A 19,966-nucleotide genomic window follows, 5' to 3' on the forward strand; every position below is an offset into this window, starting at 1 on the left:
TTATCACCATCGGCCGAAGAGCGCTACACTCTCATTTTTTTCTATCCAGCTTGGCCAAAAACTATGGACTACGATAGCAACTGTCCTTCTGTGTTTAAAGGGCACATCGGAAAGAAAAAAAAAGACATAAAACCTGTAGCATTCCAAGTATTATTGTGCTCAATTCAAGCCTCCTTTGATAGAATTAATTTCTACGTTTCATGCTTTTATTGAAAATTCTGCATTCTTGAATGTGTTCTTGAAGACGTTTGGCTAGCAAAGAATGTTAACAAGCACTAGCTTGAGGCGTGTCCGTTCTGAAAATCGTGATTTGAACTTTGGTCGCAAATATTTTGTTTGCCTTCCCAATAGTCCCTGCATATGGAAAAAAATACTTCTCAAAAAGACCGAGATTAAAGAGGAAGTATGGGCTGGCTTTTACCCGCTTTGAAACAGGTGCTCTTCTGACGACTGAAAGTCAAGGGACTAAGCGATAATAAGTTAAACGGTTTAGGATTTATTTCTCATTCAATATGGGATCAGGCGGAAATTATTAGAGAGAAAGGCTCGAAGTCAAAATCTCACGATGCTGGATTTTCTGGAAGATTGGGCACGAAAACAGCCCAATACGTGAGTTTATATTCAAACGCTTGATTTAAGTTTTTTATGTACAAAAGAATGTGAAACAATCAGACTTGTCAGACGCTTTTTTAACAATCGAATTTTAGCAACTTTCTGATCCAGGGGAAAGAAAAGCTCACTTACCAAGAAACTCTTAATGAAATGAACAAGGAACGGATTCCCAGAATAATATTTGTAGTAAATGGTTCATCATAAACTTTGATTTTCTGACGCCGCGCCAAATTCAATTGCGAATTCTTGCATCGATTATTAAATATTTGCTTCCCACTCCCAATTTCAAAACTTCTATCGCCATCAAAATTACTCCCCTGAAAAACTTATTAAATTTTTTTCTGAAAAATTTATAGCTGATCTTATTATGTTAATGAGTTCATTGGAAGTAAAAAAACACAAAGACTAGTTGATGACATAGAAATAATTCATGGCGATAAAACTCAACTGACTTTTATTGTTTAAAATTGTGGCTGGTTTTCGATGCGCCAAGAACCTTGAAAGTAGTAAATTGTAATCCGCAATAAGCGTGGCATGGCGATGCACGAAGATCTTGGAGCTCGCTACGGGACGAAGGAGAGGTCAATTTTGAAATTCTAGTCGCTCTTAGGTCAATGCTAATAATGGCAGACAGCCATCACGCGATTGTGTTGAACAAACAGAACCTCTAAAAGTACGCACTCTTCATGCAAAACAGACTCGAGTTTGTGACGAACTGGTTTGGGCACGGTTTTAGCGCAGCTTTTCCAGTTATGGGTATTTCGGCGAAACAGGCGCAAGCGCTCGTTAAAACCAAGTAACAGGGGTCTTAATGTTGGCGCGACGCCGGCATTTGTTAACAATCAGTTGACGGGGAAGCAGCTTCTTCATTGTTTGAAGATTTCCGACTCTGAGTTTATCATTTCCGATGGAGACGATGCACTCATGGAAGCTCTATTCGACGTTAGGGAAGACATTAAAAACATGGGACTAAGAATACTCGTTGACGATAAAAATGTACAACTTCCCTGGGACGTGTTTCTATCAATAAAAACTAACAATAAAATGATAAATAAAAACAACGAATAAAAGCGACGAGTTCGAGCGATTCACGGACATGTATGAGCCTCGCTTTCCAGCGCCGATTCCTCGAGAACTCGGCCGAGGCCAATTCAAGTCCACCGATCCCTGGTCGATTATTTTCACAAGTGGAACCACTGGATTGCCCAAGGCTTGCGGTCTCACCCACTGGTCAACGATGAAGATGAACACGACAAAGTTGATGCTTGGAATGAAACCTGGAGATGTGGCTTACTCGGCACTGCCTCTCTACCATGCCTATGCTTCTCAATTAGGAATGGCTTCAGTTGGAGCTTGTCTCAAAATTAAGATCATGTTTTTCGAAGCTTTGGAAAAGGAATCGCTGGCAGCATTCACGCGGGTGGCACTGTCGCCATTTCGGAAAAGTTCTCCGCCTCCAATTACTGGCGCGAAGTGTACGAGTGCAACGCGAAATATATTCACTACATCGGCGAAATGATGCGCTACGTGGTAGAGGCGCCGGAAAGTCCCTACGACAAGACACACGGCGTACGGGTTGCTGCTGGCAGCCAACTGCGCTACGATGTCTGGCCGAAATTGACGGTAGGCTTAATTAGGGCGAATTCACGCTTTTTATTTTGATCAATAAATCGCTTTTAGAGTCGCTTCGGTGACTTTTGGGTGTATGAAATTTACGGATCTACGGAGGGAAACGTCCAGTTCGCGAATATTCTTAATGACGAAGGTAAATCGTTAAACGCTGATGGTGTCAAGGAATTTAAGTTTATCAAACCGTAAAAATATTTTTAATGTCGCCTTTGTGCTGACTTTAAATCAAATTATGCCCAAAACATCTTATAATCGAATCGGCGCTGTTAGTGACGCCATAAGTTTTCTAAATGGCAAACCCGCCCGAGAGTTCACGATAAAACCGCTTTAATGGTCTTGAGAAAGTGACGACTTTCTTTGGATTTACTCTCGTCGGACAGACGTGCTTAACATTTTCTAGCGACAATAATCCGCCTGACTCCTTTAATACAACTGACTACTGGCACTGCACTGGTTAAATTCGACCCGATCGAGGAGAAAATCATCCGAAACGAGAAGGGTTTTGCGATGAAGGCTGACTTTGACGAGCCAGGGCTCCTCGTCGGCGCGATCCGTGATGATTTGCCCTTTGAAGGATATTACAACGACGACGGAAAAACAGAGGAGAAAATTCTTCGGAATTTATTCAAAGAAGGTGACGCGTATTTTGACACAGGCGACCTTCTGAAGATGGATCGCGAGTACAAGTTAACCTTCAGGTAAGCATTCTTTTTTGCCTAGCATGCTCATCGCTCTGTAAGTGACCGAGTTGGGGACACCTACAGGTGGAAGGGAGAAAATGTGTCGACTCTAGAAGTGGCGAATACAATCGGCGAAAATTGCGAATTCGTTCACGAAGCGAATGTTTATGGCATCAAAATTCCTTGGGCCGAAGGAGCCTGTGGGGCTGCTGCAATCACTCTCAAATCTGGCAAGGGCGAGCTCACAGGTAATCGCAATTCCGTAAATAACCGTAACAATAAACTTTTAAGAGACCGAGCGACAGGAACTGTTTGATATCATGACAAAGAACATGCCTGCGTATCAGCGACCCGTCTTCGTCCGAGTGCAGCCCGAGATCGAAATGACTGGCACCTTCAAATTCCGCAAAGTGGAACTCGTTAACGAAGGATACGACGTGTCCAAATTCGAAGACGGCGTGTCGACGTACTTTTACTCGAAGCAAGACAAAAACTTCATACCATTGACGACGGAAATGGTCAAAAATATTGACTCGGGCGATTTGAAATTCTAATTAGATTTTTTAATAAATGTACAAAGACTATATTATAAACTTATGAACTATTGACTTATGAACAAGGTTTGGCTTTTAGTTGCAATGAAACTGGGCAGGTCAAAGTATGGCATTTCAGAAGAAGTAAGATGTATGTTTTACGCACTTCTCACGTTAACGTAATCAGAAGCAGGTCGTAATTTCTCAATGTCCCCGGCTATTTCGATTTCGGGTTCAGCGAGTGCTTTCCGCACTTGCTCCAATAACGACTTTTGCGAGTTGTCGAGGTTCGGCTCTTTGGCCACATCAACGAGGACCTGTTCTAGCGCTGCTCGCAGCTCCCAGTTCTGATTTTGTTTCGTTTCAAAGATCGTGCGCAACTGCTCGATCGTCTCGTCGTTCTCCTTCATGTCTTCAATTTTGCGCTTACGGCAGCGCGCCGCCGCGATTCTATTCTTCGATTTTCGACGAACTTCCCAAATTGCAGCACGTTGAGAATTCGTCAGTTTCAGCCGCTCGATTAGGTTCTCGAGATGTGATCGTGCGCAATTCGCAACTTCGTCATAATTCATTTCTTTTGAAAAAAACAATTAGCGAGTGAATATATGATCGAGTAATACTCAGTAGGCTCAGTAAGTTGTCAGTTTCTTCCAAAACTGGATCTCCTCTGTCGTCTCCTCTGTAGTCAATCTTTGGAATAGACATGATAGGGTCTTGTATCAGCACTTGAATGTTATTGCCAATCAAATGGTGTGGAATTCCTTCGATTTTCGGAACAAGCGGTCTTCCTTTTTTAGCTGGCCCTGATGCAGCTGATTCTACTGGGACAACGCCGAACGGGATCACCTAGTGAAGGCGACTATTAAAACAGCTAAGAGTACGGAATGACAGTACTTTTGGTTGACTACTGATGTGAGAAGGCGAGAGCATGATTTGCTGAACACGAGGTAGAGTGGCCTGAGGAGGAGTGGCGGGGCAAGTTGGCTCTACTTCCGAAGTTGGAAGTGTCTTTTTCGAGTTAGTTAGATTAATGTCTTCCCGGATTTTATTGATGGATACTTCGTCAATATTCCGAATCTATTCAGGTCAATCAAATCATTCCAGCGCGTGAATCTTGCGATCTTTGACCTTTCCTGAAGCTTTTCGATCGCCGTCGCCAGTCTGTCAAAGTCCGTCGCTGTGAAGGAGATTTTCCCGGTGTAGGCGAAGTCAACCAGCTGACTTATACTCGTCGGATCAGCTTTTTTGGTATTCTGATATGCCCCTTTTTCAATAAATCTTTCAGCAGATAAGATACCCTCCCATGCAGGAAATGTCGAGCTGTAGGTTGTGATTGTGATTGTCGGGCAGATTAATCACGTTTTCGAGGTAACCAGAACTGATGGAGAGAATGCATTTATGGGCGGAAATTGAAGTCTCCACGCCGTGATCGTCTTTGGAGACCAAGGTCATGTCGCACAAGTGCGGTGAGCTAAACAACTGTAGAGCGTTTGATTCGATTGATTTGGAATATTACCTTTTGCGCTGCTCCATTAGAGCTTTTTGGAGACCCTCCTGGTGCTGTTTCCACTCGTAACTTTCGAGGGTTACAAATTGAAATAAAAAAACAAGGCTCCCAAGGTGGTAACGCGTAAAACGACGAACTACGCTATTTCCCCAATTACTAACTCTAGGCGTCGTAGTTTGACTTCACTGATCAAACACGGGCTTTTCGGGAATGTTCCGAAAACAAACAATAAATCAGCGAATTCATTTACAAAAAATCAAAAACATTTGATGCTATACTTTAAATACTAATATGCAATAAAGAAATAAAACTTTTAAAAATGTATTTAAACAATAAATAAGAAGATAAAATTTGGACTAAATTTGTAACCCAAATTATACGTCATGATAGATAGAAAATAAAAAAAAGATCAAAATTTTTCTGCTGCTTCCAAGAGATTCTCTACGGTAAACTACTGGAAGACGATTTTTTCCTTCGCGTCACGCCGTGTCACCTTACGTTGAGCCACCCGGAGCGCTTCTGGCTCGCTCATTGGCTGAGAGACGGTGAATCAGCTAAGCTTCTCTCTTGGAGGACTCTCCAGGAACTGTATTCTGGTGCTTTAGGTTGAAAATTTACGCGAAAAAAACCTGTTGATAAGATTTTTAAAATTCAATAATAATTTTACATAGTATTTTTAACCCCGAAGCGGCCTAGATACATCTTTACGATTATGAGACAAACACCATAAAGGCTAGCCGAATTTGAGAAATTGGGATTTTAGCAAAATTCCTATAGGTATCGCTTCCGGCCTTTGTGGCTAAGATCAAGTGTAGTATCTGTTCTTCTCAGTGTGACAGCTGGGACCGTCCCTACTGGGACGTCTATTGTCACCCTGATTTTTGGAACTAGGGATGTAGTTAGGGGCTTGCTCCGCTCTTCCCACGGGTTGACTCGCTATTGCAGTACCGGCGAGCTCGGCCCACTCCCCCACGGGGGAGAAACAATCAACCGAATTAAATATGAGAATTGAAAAACTCATTCTCTTAAGAATCGGCTAAGACTGAAAAGTTCGGCCCTTTCTCTTGCCCAAGAAATTCTGAAAAGAACATCTGGGTCTTCAAGTTGTAACTGAGACTGAAGAAAAAAACAAAGAAGAAGGATTTGATAAATGAAGTTAACTGTTTTATTTTTAACAAAGTTTTCCTTAGAAATAAATAAATGCAGGCAATGGTGGAAGTTAAAGTTTTAGCACGAACTTAGTCTCTCCGAAAGCAGCAAGAAGTGGAATTTCAAGATCGCAAGAGACACTGTTTTTTACGGAAAGTCACGCATCTCATCCGCGCTCGCCCATCTTCTCGTTCGTGTTGAATACTCCTTTACAGGTCTGTCCTCAGCGTAATTGCATGCTTCCAAAAACGTACTAAAATATCCAATCACACTCAAACTACTAGTTTTCGACATTAATTACCGGTATTCCTGCTCTCTTTTCTCGACATGTTCTGACAGAACTTTGTACATTTCGACCGATCTGAACAAGAAATTCGCGCCGAAAAAAAACATCAAATCCCCACCTTTTGAAGTTCAGACCAAGTTCCGTTTGAGACATTCGAATTTTGATGATTTCCTCGCGTATACTCTGTCCGGATAAATCCGTCTCTCCTTTCTCTTTCGCGGCTCCTACAAAATACCGCTATTTCTATTTCCGACTGAATTCTGGCATGTTTTTCGATTGAAATCAAAGAGGACTTTCTCTTGAAAAGAACCCGCTTGCGGCTAGGAGAAAATTAGGCAGCTTCTCAATTTCCAAGAGAGATTATTTTGTTAATGAGAATCGAAATTCCAGCTATAATTCAGTCAGATTTACGAGTAGCGGTACGGTCATTGAAATCATGAAAGACAATAAAAATGATTTGTCACGTACTTAATTCTTCCAATTTCTCCCTTCCCGTAAGCAATTCTAGTTGGCATTGGATGCGGCTTCTCAAGTTCAACTCCTTGTGTCCCTTTCCTCGCTGAACATTCTGTCGTTTCACAATCAGCTCGTCAAAAAGCTGCTCAACAAGCTGAGAAATTCGTTGGCTCTTCTTATCGTTCAAAGTGCGATCGAGAAAGGATTGCGCTCCCAACTCCGCGACTTTTTCTGGACTGGCTAGTAGTTTTTTGGCTGCCTGGTCCTCGGCTTCGGCGACACTGACGGCCACCTTCTCGAATTCAATTCCCAAGTCGTCCTCTTCGTCGGAAGTTTCGGGGATGACTTCATCCTCGGCGGCATCTTCTTTTTCGTTGATTTTTTTCGATGCGGCCTTTTCGTCCTCCAATTTCTGGAGCTCCTTTTTGCGAGCCGCCAGTTTGAACCGTTTAGCTTTCTTCGCCAATTCTTCACTGCAATCGATCGTAGTCATGTAGCCGTAAACATTGACTTCTCTAGGCATCAAGGGCGGATGCTCAGGATACATAAGAGTAGTTCTAGCGCCAATTTGAGGATTCCCAAGAATGAGTTTCTGCTTTTCTAAATTTCTATTTGCGGCTTCAATGGCAGAATTGTTTGACACTTTTTTTTCTGTCGCATTTTTTGTCTTAAGAGATTTAGAATCATCTTGCCTGTAGTATTCGTACACCTTCAGCAGATTTAGTCACTAGTACTAATACTTAATTCTTACGCTTTTGTAGACTTTTTCTGTTGCCGCTTGCCTCATTTGTTCGAGATAAAACTGCACTTTCGCCTTCTTATCCGCTTCAGACATCTCCATTTGTCCGATTGCGTTATTTCCTGGACTTGCTGATCCGAATAGATCTTTTCTGCTGGCTTCGTTTGATCTATTCCCATATCCTGGTCGTTTGGCAGGCTTTTTTACTTTCTTTCTTACCATTCTTCAAGGATTAAAATTTGCAGACAGATAAATCGTAGAAATCGTAACACAAGTTCTGAAAGAACATAAATTAAAAGCTGCGCAGCGGCTTTTTTGTTAGCGACTTCGCGGCTTCGCAAATATAACCATTAAAACCTGACTTATGTTAGGTAAGGTTTACAGGTTGCGTAGCCCAGTATGATACAATATAAATTAGAAAAAATTATTATTTTTTTTTAAATTAGAATCAAAATATGAAGCTTGCTAAATGCTTGCAAATGCAGTGTTATGGAACATATGAGTGTGTGCAGTGATGCTTGATGAACTCTCTTAATAATGTGGTAATAATCCATATAGCAGATTATAAACTGATAATCAAAAATGAGGAAGCGCGTGCTTTGGACTTGGCGCGGCGCGTCGATTGGTCCATTCAAAAAATGCAGCGAGTCAGCGGGACGATTTCAGAGTGAAGGTCAGGAACACACATCCAATTTCCGAGAAAGAAAAATGAACCATGGGGACCTGGGAAAGCTGGGAGAGAATCTTCTTCTCGAAGAATGTCGATATGGCGAAACAACGCGTCAACGAAGCGTTGTTTGAGAGACTTGATGTTAATCTCGTCGGCGAGCGAACGGGTAAATAGAGGCGAAATACTATTTCGACGTTTTCTTAATACTAGAATTACTTTTATTCTTTTTCAGGTTTCAGCGCGCTGATGCTGGCAGTTGCCTTCAAGCATGACGACCGGTTGGAAATCGTGAAACGGTTGTTAGCTCGCGGTGCCAAAGTCAACGCCCAATGTTCCGATAAGAATGTTTCTGCACTCCATGTTGCTGCTCAGAAAGGTTCTTTTATTTATTGACAAAGCAGGTTTTCATCAAATTTTCTTATTACAGGCGCGCTAGATTGTGTGACGCTCTTGCTGAAGCACGAAGCGGACCCGACTTTGGTTGATTCTGAAGGGCAAACACCAGGCGAAGTCGCGTACTCCGAGTTGATAGACGAGCGCAACCGGGTGCGGCAGGAGATCAAGGAGCAATGCTACTGCAGGCTGAAGCACGCGCGCGAAGATTGGATGCAGCGAAAACTAAAGCAGAGCGGCGCCACTCCTGAGTTTCGACGAAATGTCTTGCAGTCTGTTTATCGAGGTTCTCCGCCAGCAAAAGCCTCTAAGAAAAGAAACCCATCGCCAGAAATCTCGTCGACAGAAGCGATCCATGGTTCTGCGGATGAGGGCCAGAAGAGAACGCCGATTCGAAAGACTAACAAGGATTCCCCAAAACAAACTACCCGACAACGAGTTGCATCAGGAAACAGGAAAAGTCCTTACTTGCGGGGCTCGGCAACGGGTCGCCAGTCCCCTCATCAGCTGTACATTAACCGTCCGGGCTTGGGCAAGTTGGAGATTATAAACACCCCCCGAAAAGTCGTCCTGGAAGACAATCTCTTTCCCTCTCCTAGATTGAGCTCAAGGAGCCGCAATCCATCTTCAAGACAGCGACACCAATCAGATGCTCCCGATCCATTCTCACCTCGAGTTACGCCAAAACCATCGGTAATATTTACATACAAAATTTCAATGTTAATCCCTGTTCAAGGAAAAGTCCAATCAAGAGGCGAAAAAGACGGGAGCACTGGTAGAAGTCTCCAATTGTGGCAGGGTGAAAAAAAAATTTTTTTTTCTGAATGGCTCATCTGAAAGAGCTTCTCAAACTGTATAAAAAACGTTTTTACAGTCTGCCCAAATCTTTGAAATTTTCGAGATTTGGACTTGTCAGAGGTGGAAATTCCGAAATTTTAACTGCTCGTAGAGCAAAATTTTTCCATAACAAATTTTTTTTTCTATTTTTTTTCGGAAACTCTATAGTCGAATCTATGTGCTCGCGAAAATTGAAGCAGATCGGGCAACATTTGGGCTGCAAAAATTTTTTTTTGAGGATTAGTTTTGCATTAATTTTGCAAATATAAAGCATATACTTTTATTTAATTACAAACTACAAAAAATTAATCAAATAATGCTCTAAAGTCACTTGAGGTCATTTGAGGTCATCTGAGGTCATTTGAGGTCAACTTTTTTTTGCCGGTAAATTACATATTTTTATTTATTTGAAACATGAAAACGATTATTTTATCAATTTTAAAAACAAAAAATAATTTTTATACCGTGCATATGTGTAAGATGCAAATAAAAAAGCACTTTAAACTAAAAAGAATGAGGCATGTTGTGTTTGTTCCTTCTCGTTTTGTTCTTCTTTTAAAAATCTTCTCAGTCAGAAAATCCAGGCATTCTGCGATGAAAATTTCCTTAATATTTTTAAAATTTAAAAAATAAAGATACAAGCAATTACTTTTTTTTCTCGACGGCATAAGAGAGAGTTTAGAGCAGTCAAAGAAGATTGTTTGACGATCTGAAACTTTAACACTGAGGATTTCGACCATATTTTTCATGTTTATAAATACCTTTCTTTCGTTTAGGAAGACTCCGTGGTTCTGGATAACTGTCATTCGCTGTTAAAATTTGTTTTTCGACGCTCTATTAAAAATAATTTAAAAGGCAAAGATTTCAGATAGTAAGATATTTGAAGTTACTGTAAAATATTCTTTATTTAAGGACTTGTTTGCTTAATATCCATTTTTCGAAAAGAATGATGCCGGGGGCAGGGTCCTTAAATCTAAGCTTCTATGAGTATCCTCAATTTTACCTGAATAATTGAGACGATTAATTGACGAGCATAATTGTCTTTCAGATGAACTTTATCTGGCGAAAAAAAATGCTGTTTGAGGCTTCTGAAGAATCGGTACTCAAAAACATTCAATTTTTTAGTTCTATTTCCAATTAAATGAAAACCTCTTCCTGTTTTACTCGATAATAGTTAGCTAAGCTAGGTACTTTTGCACTTAATATCTTCTTGAGCCATTTTTGTGTTGATTCTTCAATTGTTCTAAGCGGCTTAGCAAGTGGAAAAGGTTGAACAAAGAGGATTTTTCTTGCATTCGTAAACAGCGATGTAAGGGTTCTATGTAAAACCTTTGAAAAGTTCTTTTATTTTTATTTTGTTAATTATCTTTATAATCGGACATAGATAAAAAAAAATGTTCTTGCGACGATTTAGATAGAGAAAGAACTATCCTGAATTGCTTTATCTAGGTCAACATCTTGGAATGCCAGTGTTGATGCCTTCAGAATATTGTTGTGTCCAGCATAGACTAGAACTGTTCCGGAGACGCGCGAATGACAATTTGTATGGCAATTTTCGCATAAAAATCTCTCCGGTAGATTTTCACCATAGTTCCAGGCATTCCGGCTCTTGATTTGAAGAATTGGTCTTCTTTCCTCATCGCAGATTTGTCCTACTTTCATCAGGACTGCTAATTCAGTTAAACAGGCACCAGAATATGACGTAATAATCCAGTTTTTTTTCTTTAATTTGTGTTTTCCGAAATATTTTATCTAAAGTGGTGTTTGAATAATTTCTTACTTTAGCTAATGAAACACATATATAAGGGGACTCCGCGGAAAACCAAAAGCAGGTCGCACCCTCATATTTTGAAAATTTTTACGCGTCTACTTAAAGATCTCAAGATGCTCATTCAGAATCGCGATTAAAAATTGTATCGGGGGCATCGGGATATAGATATGATGGCCGCCGAAAAGAGGCCCACAAACCATAAAATCGAATTTTTCTCGAATTCCCAATACCCCCGATATGATGTTTATTCGCGATTCTGAACAGGCATATCAAGAGCTTTAAGAAAATGTGTTCAAAATTATCTCTCCATAAGGACGCCCCCATTAAAGTATTTTTTCCGCGTAGACCTAACTGTTCTATCATCTTTTTATATTCAAACAGTCCTGTGAATCTCCGAGAAGGAAATTTGTTTTTTCGTATCCGAAGAAACATGGTCGGCGCCAGCACTCTCGTTCATGCCCTTTGAACCATAAAGACTCCATAACTAATGTATGATATTAAGGATAGAACATGGATATTATGGATAGAACATCGGCTGAGCGCGGCTGCCCGTTTAGCGCCCCGCCATGACCGTTTTTTCAGAGACCCGTCAAATCTGAACGGTAAATGATTTTATCTTTATTATTTTTGCTTTATGATCATCAAAGCCTATTCTTTTATACAAACAATTTGAAAATATCAAAATGGGATAACTTGGTCAAAGTCTCGGAATGAGAGCGACTCTTTCAAAGCCCTCTATAAAAATCTAAAGATTTATTTTGAAACTCAGACTAGAAATAAAAGGAAAGTAGAAGTGAAATAGAAGACTAAAAGTGAAGAAGTCGGAGCTCTACAAAATCGAAGAATATAATTCATCGTTCAGATTAGACGGGTCTCTGAAAAATAGATAACGACGGGGCGCTAAACGGGCAGCCGATCTTATATTTTACGCTTAAGATGGAGAAAACAATTTTTCAATTAACTAGTTTTCCATTTTTCTAACATAGATATTGCGCTCATTTTTCTGACCTGTGTCGAGGCATCACCCATGTTCCGTTATGAGAACATACAGACAGTTTGAATCGATGATAAATATTAAATATCTTCTGTGTTTCAGGATTTGATTGAAGAATGGCTGTTTTATTTTATAGTCACACGGGCAATAAAAAAAATTATAAGCATTCTGAATTCAATGATTTGATTTCTTCTTTCTTTTGCCTTTCTTTTACTCACAGAAAAGAGAATTTCAAAAACAAGAATTAACAATTAGGAATATTTGTATTTAACAACGAGGAAAAAAAATGTAATCGTGATATTTCCAGATCAGGAAAAACGGACTCTTTTCGATTCAGCATTGACTTCACTTGAATGCTGTGCGACTCTTTTTGATGGAGTTGTTTTATTGCACACCCAATGACTTAAATTTATGAACTGTATTTATTAATATTGCCATACTTAATTTTTTTGAGTTGATTTTCCTTGATCTCAAGAATATTCGACGATGTTATTTCTGGTGTTCCAGCTTTGAATTCTTGCTCAATTCTTTAATAATTTTTATAAATAATTTTAAGCAACAAATAATTTTAAAGATTTTTTTTAACCTGTTGAGCACATAGACCGCGCAATCACGATTCGTTTGCGGAACATTTTCGCGTTTTTTCTTCCAAGGGCCCTGATCATTCAGAATTTTTCCAATAGTATCAAGAAGTTTTTTTTTCGAACTATCAATGGCGTTTTGATAATTTCCAATAGCCCCATTTGTATCATAGACAGTAACTGAGCGAGATTTGACATTAACGATCAAGAGTGCCGCGTGGTTTTCATCTTTTGATGACAGCAATAATGGTGCACAAATTTTTTTCGTTTCTTAAGGCTTGGGTCATTATAAGTGCCTTGAGTCATGTTTCCGACGGAAGATGTAGGATATGAGCAAAAATCTGTTTCTCGAATTTTAAATTCGGACAAGATAACGATTTTGACCCCGGACTTTGGAAATTTCCGCTTTCAGAGAAGATTTTGATATTTCGCTTAAGAAAAACAGAAAATTAGGTTTTAAAGCTCTAGAGTCACACCTTTGGCGGGCCACAGGGTAGAGGATACTGACTGTTTTATTTGTATTTTCTAATCTTAAGAGCGCAATCTTAATCAGGGTTCTCTAGAGCATATAGCCCTGTTTTAGTTAATGACGTTCGGTCGTTAAAACCCTTAACTGAGCTTGAATATCTGTTGCAGAGTAGACGTAATCGCTGATTGTTTGTTTGTTTGATAATTCTCGAAGATTGACGGGTCTTCTTTGAGGCTGATTTTTATTATCAATAATTATTGTTCCGTCTTTCTGTCCGATTTTTCTGGAAAATGTGTTTCCAGAATTTCGAACACAGAGACTAATTTTTCCACTGGAACAGAGATCGCAGCTGCAGACTATGTCTTTTGCATAAAGAGCTCCTCTTGCTGCGTCGAAGTTTATCATACGAATCGATTTAATTGACGGTATGTTGAGATTTACGGAAGATTTCGTGGTCTCTTCATTTTTATTCTTGAGAATGGCATATTCTCGCCCAGCAAAATTTTGTTTTGCGCGTTTTTCTTTTTCTTCTGTCCGCAGCTTCTGCTCATTTTCCTTCAAGAATCCGAGGCATTCATCAAGAGTACCACAGCGATTTACAAGTTTCGCATTTTTTATCGTGGTAGCGCAGTGACTATGGGCGCCATCGACGAGGCCTCAGAATTCTAGAATTAGTTTCGCGGAAAAAATACCTTTTCCATGGCGGCTGGTTTTGAAAATATAAGTTCTCCGCAGGCCATCGTTATTTGAAATGGCATGGTGAAAATGTTCCCTCGATTTGAATTCAGAGCTCGCATTATGTAAAACAGGGTTCGGGAAATTCAAAGATCTTATAAATCCGCAAGATCGAAATAGACCATTACCTACCGACGAGCCATAATGGAATTATCGTCAACATTAAAATGCAAATTTTAACCCTTTCGAACCCTTTCAGAAATCCTGTTAATGACTGTGAAATTTATGTTTCGATTTTTAAAATTTTCAACAATCATTTTTTCCGCCTCAATCGGCGCTCCGGCAAATTTCTTCTCCATAAGAAAATGAAAGTATTGCATTTTTTGTATTTCGTTTTCATTCCATCGAGCGACCGCCGTTAAAACGTTACAATTCAATCCAAGGCGCCCGGCTTGAAGATATTCATGCTATTTTTAGGGTTCATGTAAACAAGCCAAGCGAAATTAATGAATTTTCTGATCCCGAACTGTGACGCAGTATTATTTTGAAGAACAAACGTCGAGGCGTAGTCAAGCTTTCCACGGGTCTCAGAAAGTTCTTGCTTATAGACACACTTGACGTATTCATTCGATACAATTTAAGACCCTCGGCTCAAGATGAAGACTCCCTGGCTTAACATCTCCATGTTCATATACTTTAAGATCTTCTTTATTTCTGCTCTTGTCGATGCTATGGGCAAGTGTTTCTCTCGTCATACTTTTAAGCTGATCGAAGAATTGCCGTATTGGCATTTTACCGCGAGTTTCGCTACCAGAAACAAAAGCTGTCTCAGCTTTAACTCCAGCTTTGAGGAGTTCGAATCTGTCAAAGGCAACGGTCTCGTCAGGATGCATTTGTACGACTTTTTCGAATATTTCTCGATCAAAGTCTTCCATAAATTCATCCGGACCAACGCAACTCTTGTGAGTGCAGTCGCTGCAGGATGTTGAATTTTTTGGGTGAACAAAGCAACTTGTCTTCTTTTTACGATCAGTGACACAATATTGTTTGTCCGTTGTTGCACAGGTGCTCCTTTCCAAGATTTCTTTGAAATTGAAGCCTGCCAATGCGGGAACGTCTTATGGAGGGGGGCTTTTTTATCCTCAAGATCTTGTTAGGACCTGTTAACGGATTCTGCGATGAACTGTGATATCTAAGAAAAGAGTCTCCTGTCCTAATTTCTTTCCAAGGCTCTGCGCAGCCTTCTCATAAGTTCCCTTGTTAAGGCAGGACTAATAAATGGTCTTAATCATATCATGGTGTGATTTCCATTACAGTGACAATAAATTTATAATAATTCACGATTTAAGACCCTATCTCGCAGGCGCATACAACTTGCGTTGTACGTGAGGGCGGAATGTAGTAAAATGGAGTCATACTTTTGAACTCCTTCAAAGTTAGGTGTGTAAGCTGTGGATATTCACTAATAAATTCAGCGTGAAGTTCTTCAAGAGTTTTTTTCAGTATTCTTCTCGAAGTGGTCAGAGACTGAGTCGTTGGTCGTAGCAAGTCAATTTTATGGGTTCGCGTATCACATTTTTCACGAAGATATTTCAAGACAGTGCGGTCAAGAATTAAGGATTCCCTTAGAGTTGCTTTCTTTTGACTCGGATCAATGAAAGCTCTCTCGTCAAGAAATGCGTCTATTGCCGAAACAAATATAGGATTATAGACATGATGGAGATCGTAAAATTCATTAATTTTATAATCCAATCTAATGAAATATTCGCGGATTTGATCTGATTGAAATTGGCATAATTTTCCCCAGATTCTTTTTCATCTGCAAGCTTCTTCAGTTTCTTTTTCTAAAGCGAGGTCGCTCAACTTTCCGATATTTATAATAGGGTGTTTTTCCATTTACTCTATCAATATTGTTTTGGACTTTTTGACCGGTCCTTAATTCCAAATGTCGAGGAAAGAACATGAATTCTTTCTTGCGAATTATTTTCTTTTAATACCGCTTTTAAAATCACGTTCTCATTTTTCCAAGTTGATTTGTCAAGCATATTTTCATTATTTCACTAGAATTATAATCTTTTATAAATTGTTCTATTCTTTTATAAAATTTTCTCTTCACAAACCTTGGTAAAAGCTGCATTTTGATGAGAGTATTTTGATTCTGCTCACTCAGGTTTTGCATTTCACTTTTAATTTCCTCGGTTGTTTTCAAAGTTGACAGAGCTTCCAAAATACTTGGAACGGAAGATGTACTGGCAATTTCTTCAAGTGCACCTATCAAGTTTTCTTTTTCAAGTTCAAGCCGCTCAGCGGGATTTTCATCTATCCAATCAGGATCAGAGTCATCTTCCTCAGAATTCGTCGTTTTATTCTTTTTAAGAATAGAGCGAGGCTGAATGTTTAGTTCCTGCTCTTGGTTCTGTTCAACACTTCCTTCCTCTTCTCTAGAGGCGCGTGATATTTTTTCGAGACGAACGTCAGCATCCAAATGCTCTATCGTTGATTTTGATAGAATCCCGACTTCTTGAGGCATAAAAAGCATCTGCTCACTTGCCTCGACATTTTTCGTTAACACTGTAGGCAAATTTTTTGATGAATGCGGTGCCTCTTGATTTTCAAGAAGATAAGGCTCTTCAGATGATTTTTGCACCCTGACAGGTTCTTCTCTAACAGCTTGAACTAGACCGGAGCCGAAGTCATCTTTGTGATTACTCACGTGGTCTTCAATATGCTCTAATGGGATCCTCTGGCAGCATATAAAGCAGGTTGGCAAAACGCATTGTCTGATCTCATGCTGTCGTTTTACCCGGCCATTCTGTTTTGTTGGACGACTTCCACAGCATTTGTAGGCATCTTTTCTCTTCAATAGCTTCACATCATAGTCTTTGCTTGTGACGGAAGCCGTACAGTTACCAAGGTGATTATTGTATAAATCCAAAGAAGAAAAGTGCTTTTTGCAATCTTATTTTTGATAAGAACACAGCATACTTAGACAATCCTGATAATTATTATCTTTCCTGTGCAGACTCGACCAGAGCATATTTTAACATGATCATGAAATGCTGAGGCAGTAGAAGATGTTGGAAAATTATTTCCACATTTACGACAACAAGAGTATCCTTTGATGGATTTTAACAGCGCTCAAGCTAAAAAGCTAGACAAGTCCTGGGATTGAACAACGGTTTCCCGCGTCCGGCCGGGGTGTGCTACCACTGGATCAACTCGCCGAGATCTCTATCGAGATTTTGAAATGATACTCTGAACGGTCGGGCCTGAGCGCTGCTAGGACCCATCACCTTTATAATTGGACAATTTAATCGATGGACGAGACGTCGGTCCATTGTATCTATTGGGTTGTAAGCGGTCGTTTGGGCAGACAAGTAAAGATAGAAAAATTTTTAGGTAAAATATTTTTCATTCTTTGAAGGTCTGTTCAAAAGGCCGCCTACCACCCTTTTTGTATTAAGCTCTTTAACTAAAAACTTTGCAAAAAGTTTTTCTGCTTCTTTCGCCGTAAAAGCGGGAGAAGATTTCAGCTTAAGAATGTTAGAAAATTCTTAAAAAAAAACGATTATACCTTTGAGAGAATATCACCTAATTTTGACTTTTTCTTTGACGATATTATCTTTGTCACATCATTGATTATTTTCGTGGCAAGTTTATCAGTCATTGATAGAAAACTAAGCTCTCTTAGAGAGTCTGCAGACCGTTGATCGGTGATTTCGACCGATGCGGCGATCTCGCGGAGCCTACTTCTTGCCAGAGCTTGCCTTAAGCCTGTTGTTTTTGCTTTTGATTCTTTCTTGAACGCGTTTCTTAGGGAACGAGTTGAAGAATTTGTTCTGGTTAATGGAAAATTCTTCGTCCGACTGCACTCAAGAAGACTTGGTCTATGAGTGCTTGGTTTGCGTGCGATTTTTGGAAGCGTGATCGTGTGACATTTTCAGTTTTCGTAAGCGCCTCAAGGTGACCATTTTGCGATTGTTTTATCATTTCCATCGTTTCTTCGTGATCTTGCAGATATTGATTCTCCGGTGTGTCCATCGAATTTTGAATTTCTGTCCCGTTGACATGATTGTAAGTGTAGTCGGAATCTTGTATATCCTCACTCACATTTTCATGACCATAACTTTGCAGGTGCGAAGAGCAATCTGCTTCCGCTCCTAATTCATTCACTGAAGACGTCGATAATTGAATTTCTGAATCCTCATCAATCGTAAGAGAACTTATATCTGGCACAGAAGGCGCTCGTTCGTTCATTATGTCGAAATCTGATGAAGATGGTACACTTGGAACGCATCCGTTCATTATGTCGAAATCTGATGAAGACGGTACACTTGGAACGCATTCGTTCATTGTGTTTATATGGTCAAGATCAGGGTCTCGAAAAATACGAGGCCAGGCGGCAGCCACAACCCACTCATACTCTTTTGGTTTCCACCTCTTAGAGACCCACCTCCGCTGGCCGCCAGGGTTCAGCGGCCACTTGGTGATTCATCTTGCGTTAACGCGACCCAGTCCGAATTTTACATTATCCGAGGCTGAAATTCGGTCTCCAGTGGAATCCAGCGGCCAGCGGCTGGCTTTGCCGCCAGAGCGTGGATTCGAAAAATGAATGGAGGCCGTAAGCGAAGGGCGCGCGGAGTATGAATAAATCCTCGCCGCCGCATGGCTGCCAATTTTTCGAAACCCTGGTCAAGATTCATCACACTTGGAACTCGACCATAAAAACCTCCGTTAAATCAGTCAGTTCAGAGTTATTCGCCTGAACCTCATCGTGGGAATAAACAGAAATGGTGTCAATATTAAGAATTGACGGAGCTGTGCCAAGCGGTTCATTTAGATTATCAAGTCTCTCGAGATCAAGAACACTGAAATGCAAAATTAACTTTAATTCAATCAATCTTGAACGAATAAAAACCTTGGTACTTGAAGAAGATTAACAGGAGCTTCATTGGGGTCAAAGTCATAGTTAGACACAGCATCAATAGAATCGATATTCATGACGCTTGGCGCTGGACCAAGTGCGCATAAATCATCTGGTGGTGGTTCAACAGGCATCATAGAGACGCCAAACTCGGACATCGTCTAAATACTTTAACAATTAATCCTTATCCAAGATTTTATCGAACAAATTGCTTAAGGGTAACAATCACGTAAAAAATAAGGAAAGAGTGAAAGAAAAGGATAAACATCGTAGAACATTGACATCATAACAGAACTTCTCATCCACGACGACGACTTAAAAAAGAAAAATGAACTCCACATCATATAATTCGATTTTACCACAAGTTTTTTGGAAACAACGATGTGAGAGAGACAAATTTTCCACACAGTAATTCGTAATAACCCTGATGTCGTCCACCTTGATTGTAAGATCGTCTTATTCTTTGTTGGAGACGTAGCTCATCATATGCACGATGAAGTTGATATATTCTGTAGTCTAAACACCTCGTCATTTCCAAAACATCTATTGTTTCTTTAGATATTTGATTCCAATTTGAAGGCTTGTCAAGTTTTTGGAAGAAAAAACTTTTAACCAATCGTTCAGCTTTTAATCTGAGCCATTCTTTCGAAGAGATCGTCTTAAATATAACAGCAAGCTCAAGAGGCCTCTTAACCATAAATTTTGCAATTTCTCGATCGTCTAGATCAGAGCTGGTTATTTGATAACTGTCGTCACTCGAAAAGAAAAAGAATTAATTTTTAGAGAAATTTTGGAGACTTTTAAAGCGCTTACTTCTATTATCTTTTTTCTAAAGCTTTCTGAAGATGATTGAACGAGACGAACGCGAAAGATAGAAAAACGACGCGTAAATATTAATTCGCACACTAAAATTTTTTTGACAGATCATAGGACGCGAATTCGACAGCCATGATCCCGATTATAATCGAAAATTCATATGATAAGCGGTACCGCACATTCAAAAGAGCAATTTATGACAGGCCCGCCCTGAAAATGGAAAACGAAAAACGACTCGACAGTCA

The 19,966-nt window shown here is 39.9% G+C and overlaps 5 protein-coding genes, 2 long non-coding RNA genes and 1 other non-coding gene across 8 annotated transcripts in view; 4 read left to right on the forward strand and 4 right to left on the reverse strand.

The window, feature by feature from the left end:
• LOC145708712 (uncharacterized) overlaps positions 1 to 19,966 on the reverse strand; it is a 72,994-nt gene that overhangs the window by 40,090 nt on the left and 12,938 nt on the right. The window lies entirely within an intron of this gene.
• LOC145708927 (uncharacterized) lies at positions 190 to 1,212 on the forward strand. The gene is made up of 4 exons (XR_014134867.1): positions 190 to 435; positions 494 to 609; positions 708 to 768; positions 1,138 to 1,212. It is a non-coding gene; the product is annotated as an uncharacterized LOC145708927 (long non-coding RNA).
• Positions 1,290 to 3,498, forward strand: LOC145708928 (long-chain fatty acid transport protein 2-like). The gene is made up of 8 exons (XM_081786621.1): positions 1,290 to 1,336; positions 1,416 to 1,628; positions 1,684 to 1,869; positions 1,998 to 2,235; positions 2,293 to 2,377; positions 2,642 to 2,939; positions 2,982 to 3,169; positions 3,213 to 3,498. Exons 1-8 carry the CDS (start codon positions 1,299 to 1,301, stop codon positions 3,473 to 3,475), a joined length of 1,509 nt encoding a protein of 502 aa, XP_081642747.1. The 5' UTR covers positions 1,290 to 1,298; the 3' UTR covers positions 3,476 to 3,498.
• On the reverse strand, positions 3,531 to 5,918 carry LOC145708930 (uncharacterized). Its single transcript, XM_081786622.1, has 7 exons — positions 5,334 to 5,918; positions 4,971 to 5,028; positions 4,764 to 4,925; positions 4,573 to 4,702; positions 4,349 to 4,531; positions 4,075 to 4,300; positions 3,531 to 4,028 (listed from the first exon to the last, which is right to left on the reverse strand). The coding sequence occupies exons 1-7, from the start codon at positions 5,344 to 5,346 to the stop codon at positions 3,613 to 3,615; spliced, it is 1,188 nt and encodes a 395-aa protein (XP_081642748.1). The 5' UTR covers positions 5,347 to 5,918; the 3' UTR covers positions 3,531 to 3,612.
• On the forward strand, positions 5,741 to 5,931 carry LOC145710677 (U2 spliceosomal RNA). Its single transcript, XR_014135061.1, has one exon. It is a non-coding gene; the product is annotated as a U2 spliceosomal RNA (small nuclear RNA).
• On the reverse strand, positions 6,110 to 7,870 carry LOC145707688 (uncharacterized). Its single transcript, XM_081785249.1, has 5 exons — positions 7,604 to 7,870; positions 6,865 to 7,561; positions 6,515 to 6,620; positions 6,412 to 6,471; positions 6,110 to 6,363 (listed from the first exon to the last, which is right to left on the reverse strand). Exons 1-5 carry the CDS (start codon positions 7,811 to 7,813, stop codon positions 6,258 to 6,260), a joined length of 1,179 nt encoding a protein of 392 aa, XP_081641375.1. The 5' UTR covers positions 7,814 to 7,870; the 3' UTR covers positions 6,110 to 6,257.
• LOC145707322 (uncharacterized) lies at positions 8,224 to 9,828 on the forward strand. The gene is made up of 4 exons (XM_081784840.1): positions 8,224 to 8,427; positions 8,494 to 8,637; positions 8,689 to 9,347; positions 9,391 to 9,828. Exons 1-4 carry the CDS (start codon positions 8,307 to 8,309, stop codon positions 9,511 to 9,513), a joined length of 1,047 nt encoding a protein of 348 aa, XP_081640966.1. The 5' UTR covers positions 8,224 to 8,306; the 3' UTR covers positions 9,514 to 9,828.
• LOC145707323 (uncharacterized) lies at positions 9,631 to 10,816 on the reverse strand. The gene is made up of 4 exons (XR_014134745.1): positions 10,495 to 10,816; positions 10,253 to 10,325; positions 10,141 to 10,206; positions 9,631 to 10,096 (listed from the first exon to the last, which is right to left on the reverse strand). It is a non-coding gene; the product is annotated as an uncharacterized LOC145707323 (long non-coding RNA).

Source organism: Oikopleura dioica, chromosome XSR (genome assembly GCF_907165135.1).
Source record: "Oikopleura dioica chromosome XSR, OKI2018_I68_1.0, whole genome shotgun sequence".
NCBI classification, from domain to species: domain Eukaryota; kingdom Metazoa; phylum Chordata; class Appendicularia; order Copelata; family Oikopleuridae; genus Oikopleura; species Oikopleura dioica.

Coding starts and splice junctions, on each gene's coding strand:
- LOC145708928 (XM_081786621.1), top strand. CDS start 1,299: ATGCAAAACAGACTCGAGTTTGTGACGAACTGGTTTGG. Junction 2,940..2,981: donor GAGTACAAGTTAACCTTCAG/GTAAGCATTCTT, acceptor TCGCTCTGTAAG/TGACCGAGTTGGGGACACCT. Junction 3,170..3,212: donor TGGCAAGGGCGAGCTCACAG/GTAATCGCAATT, acceptor TAAACTTTTAAG/AGACCGAGCGACAGGAACTG.
- LOC145708930 (XM_081786622.1), bottom strand. Junction 4,703..4,763: donor AACCTACAGCTCGACATTTC/CTGCATGGGAGG, acceptor ATATCAGAATAC/CAAAAAAGCTGATCCGACGA. Junction 4,532..4,572: donor TTCAGGAAAGGTCAAAGATC/GCAAGATTCACG, acceptor TGACCTGAATAG/ATTCGGAATATTGACGAAGT.
- LOC145707688 (XM_081785249.1), bottom strand. CDS start 7,813: ATGGTAAGAAAGAAAGTAAAAAAGCCTGCCAAACGACCAGGATATGGG. Junction 6,472..6,514: donor CTTGGTCTGAACTTCAAAAG/GTGGGGATTTGA, acceptor TTTCTTGTTCAG/ATCGGTCGAAATGTACAAAG. Junction 6,364..6,411: donor AAAAGAGAGCAGGAATACCG/GTAATTAATGTC, acceptor TGGATATTTTAG/TACGTTTTTGGAAGCATGCA.
- LOC145707322 (XM_081784840.1), top strand. CDS start 8,307: ATGGGGACCTGGGAAAGCTGGGAGAGAATCTTCTTCTCGAAGAATGTC. Junction 8,428..8,493: donor TCTCGTCGGCGAGCGAACGG/GTAAATAGAGGC, acceptor ATTCTTTTTCAG/GTTTCAGCGCGCTGATGCTG. Junction 8,638..8,688: donor CCATGTTGCTGCTCAGAAAG/GTTCTTTTATTT, acceptor TTCTTATTACAG/GCGCGCTAGATTGTGTGACG.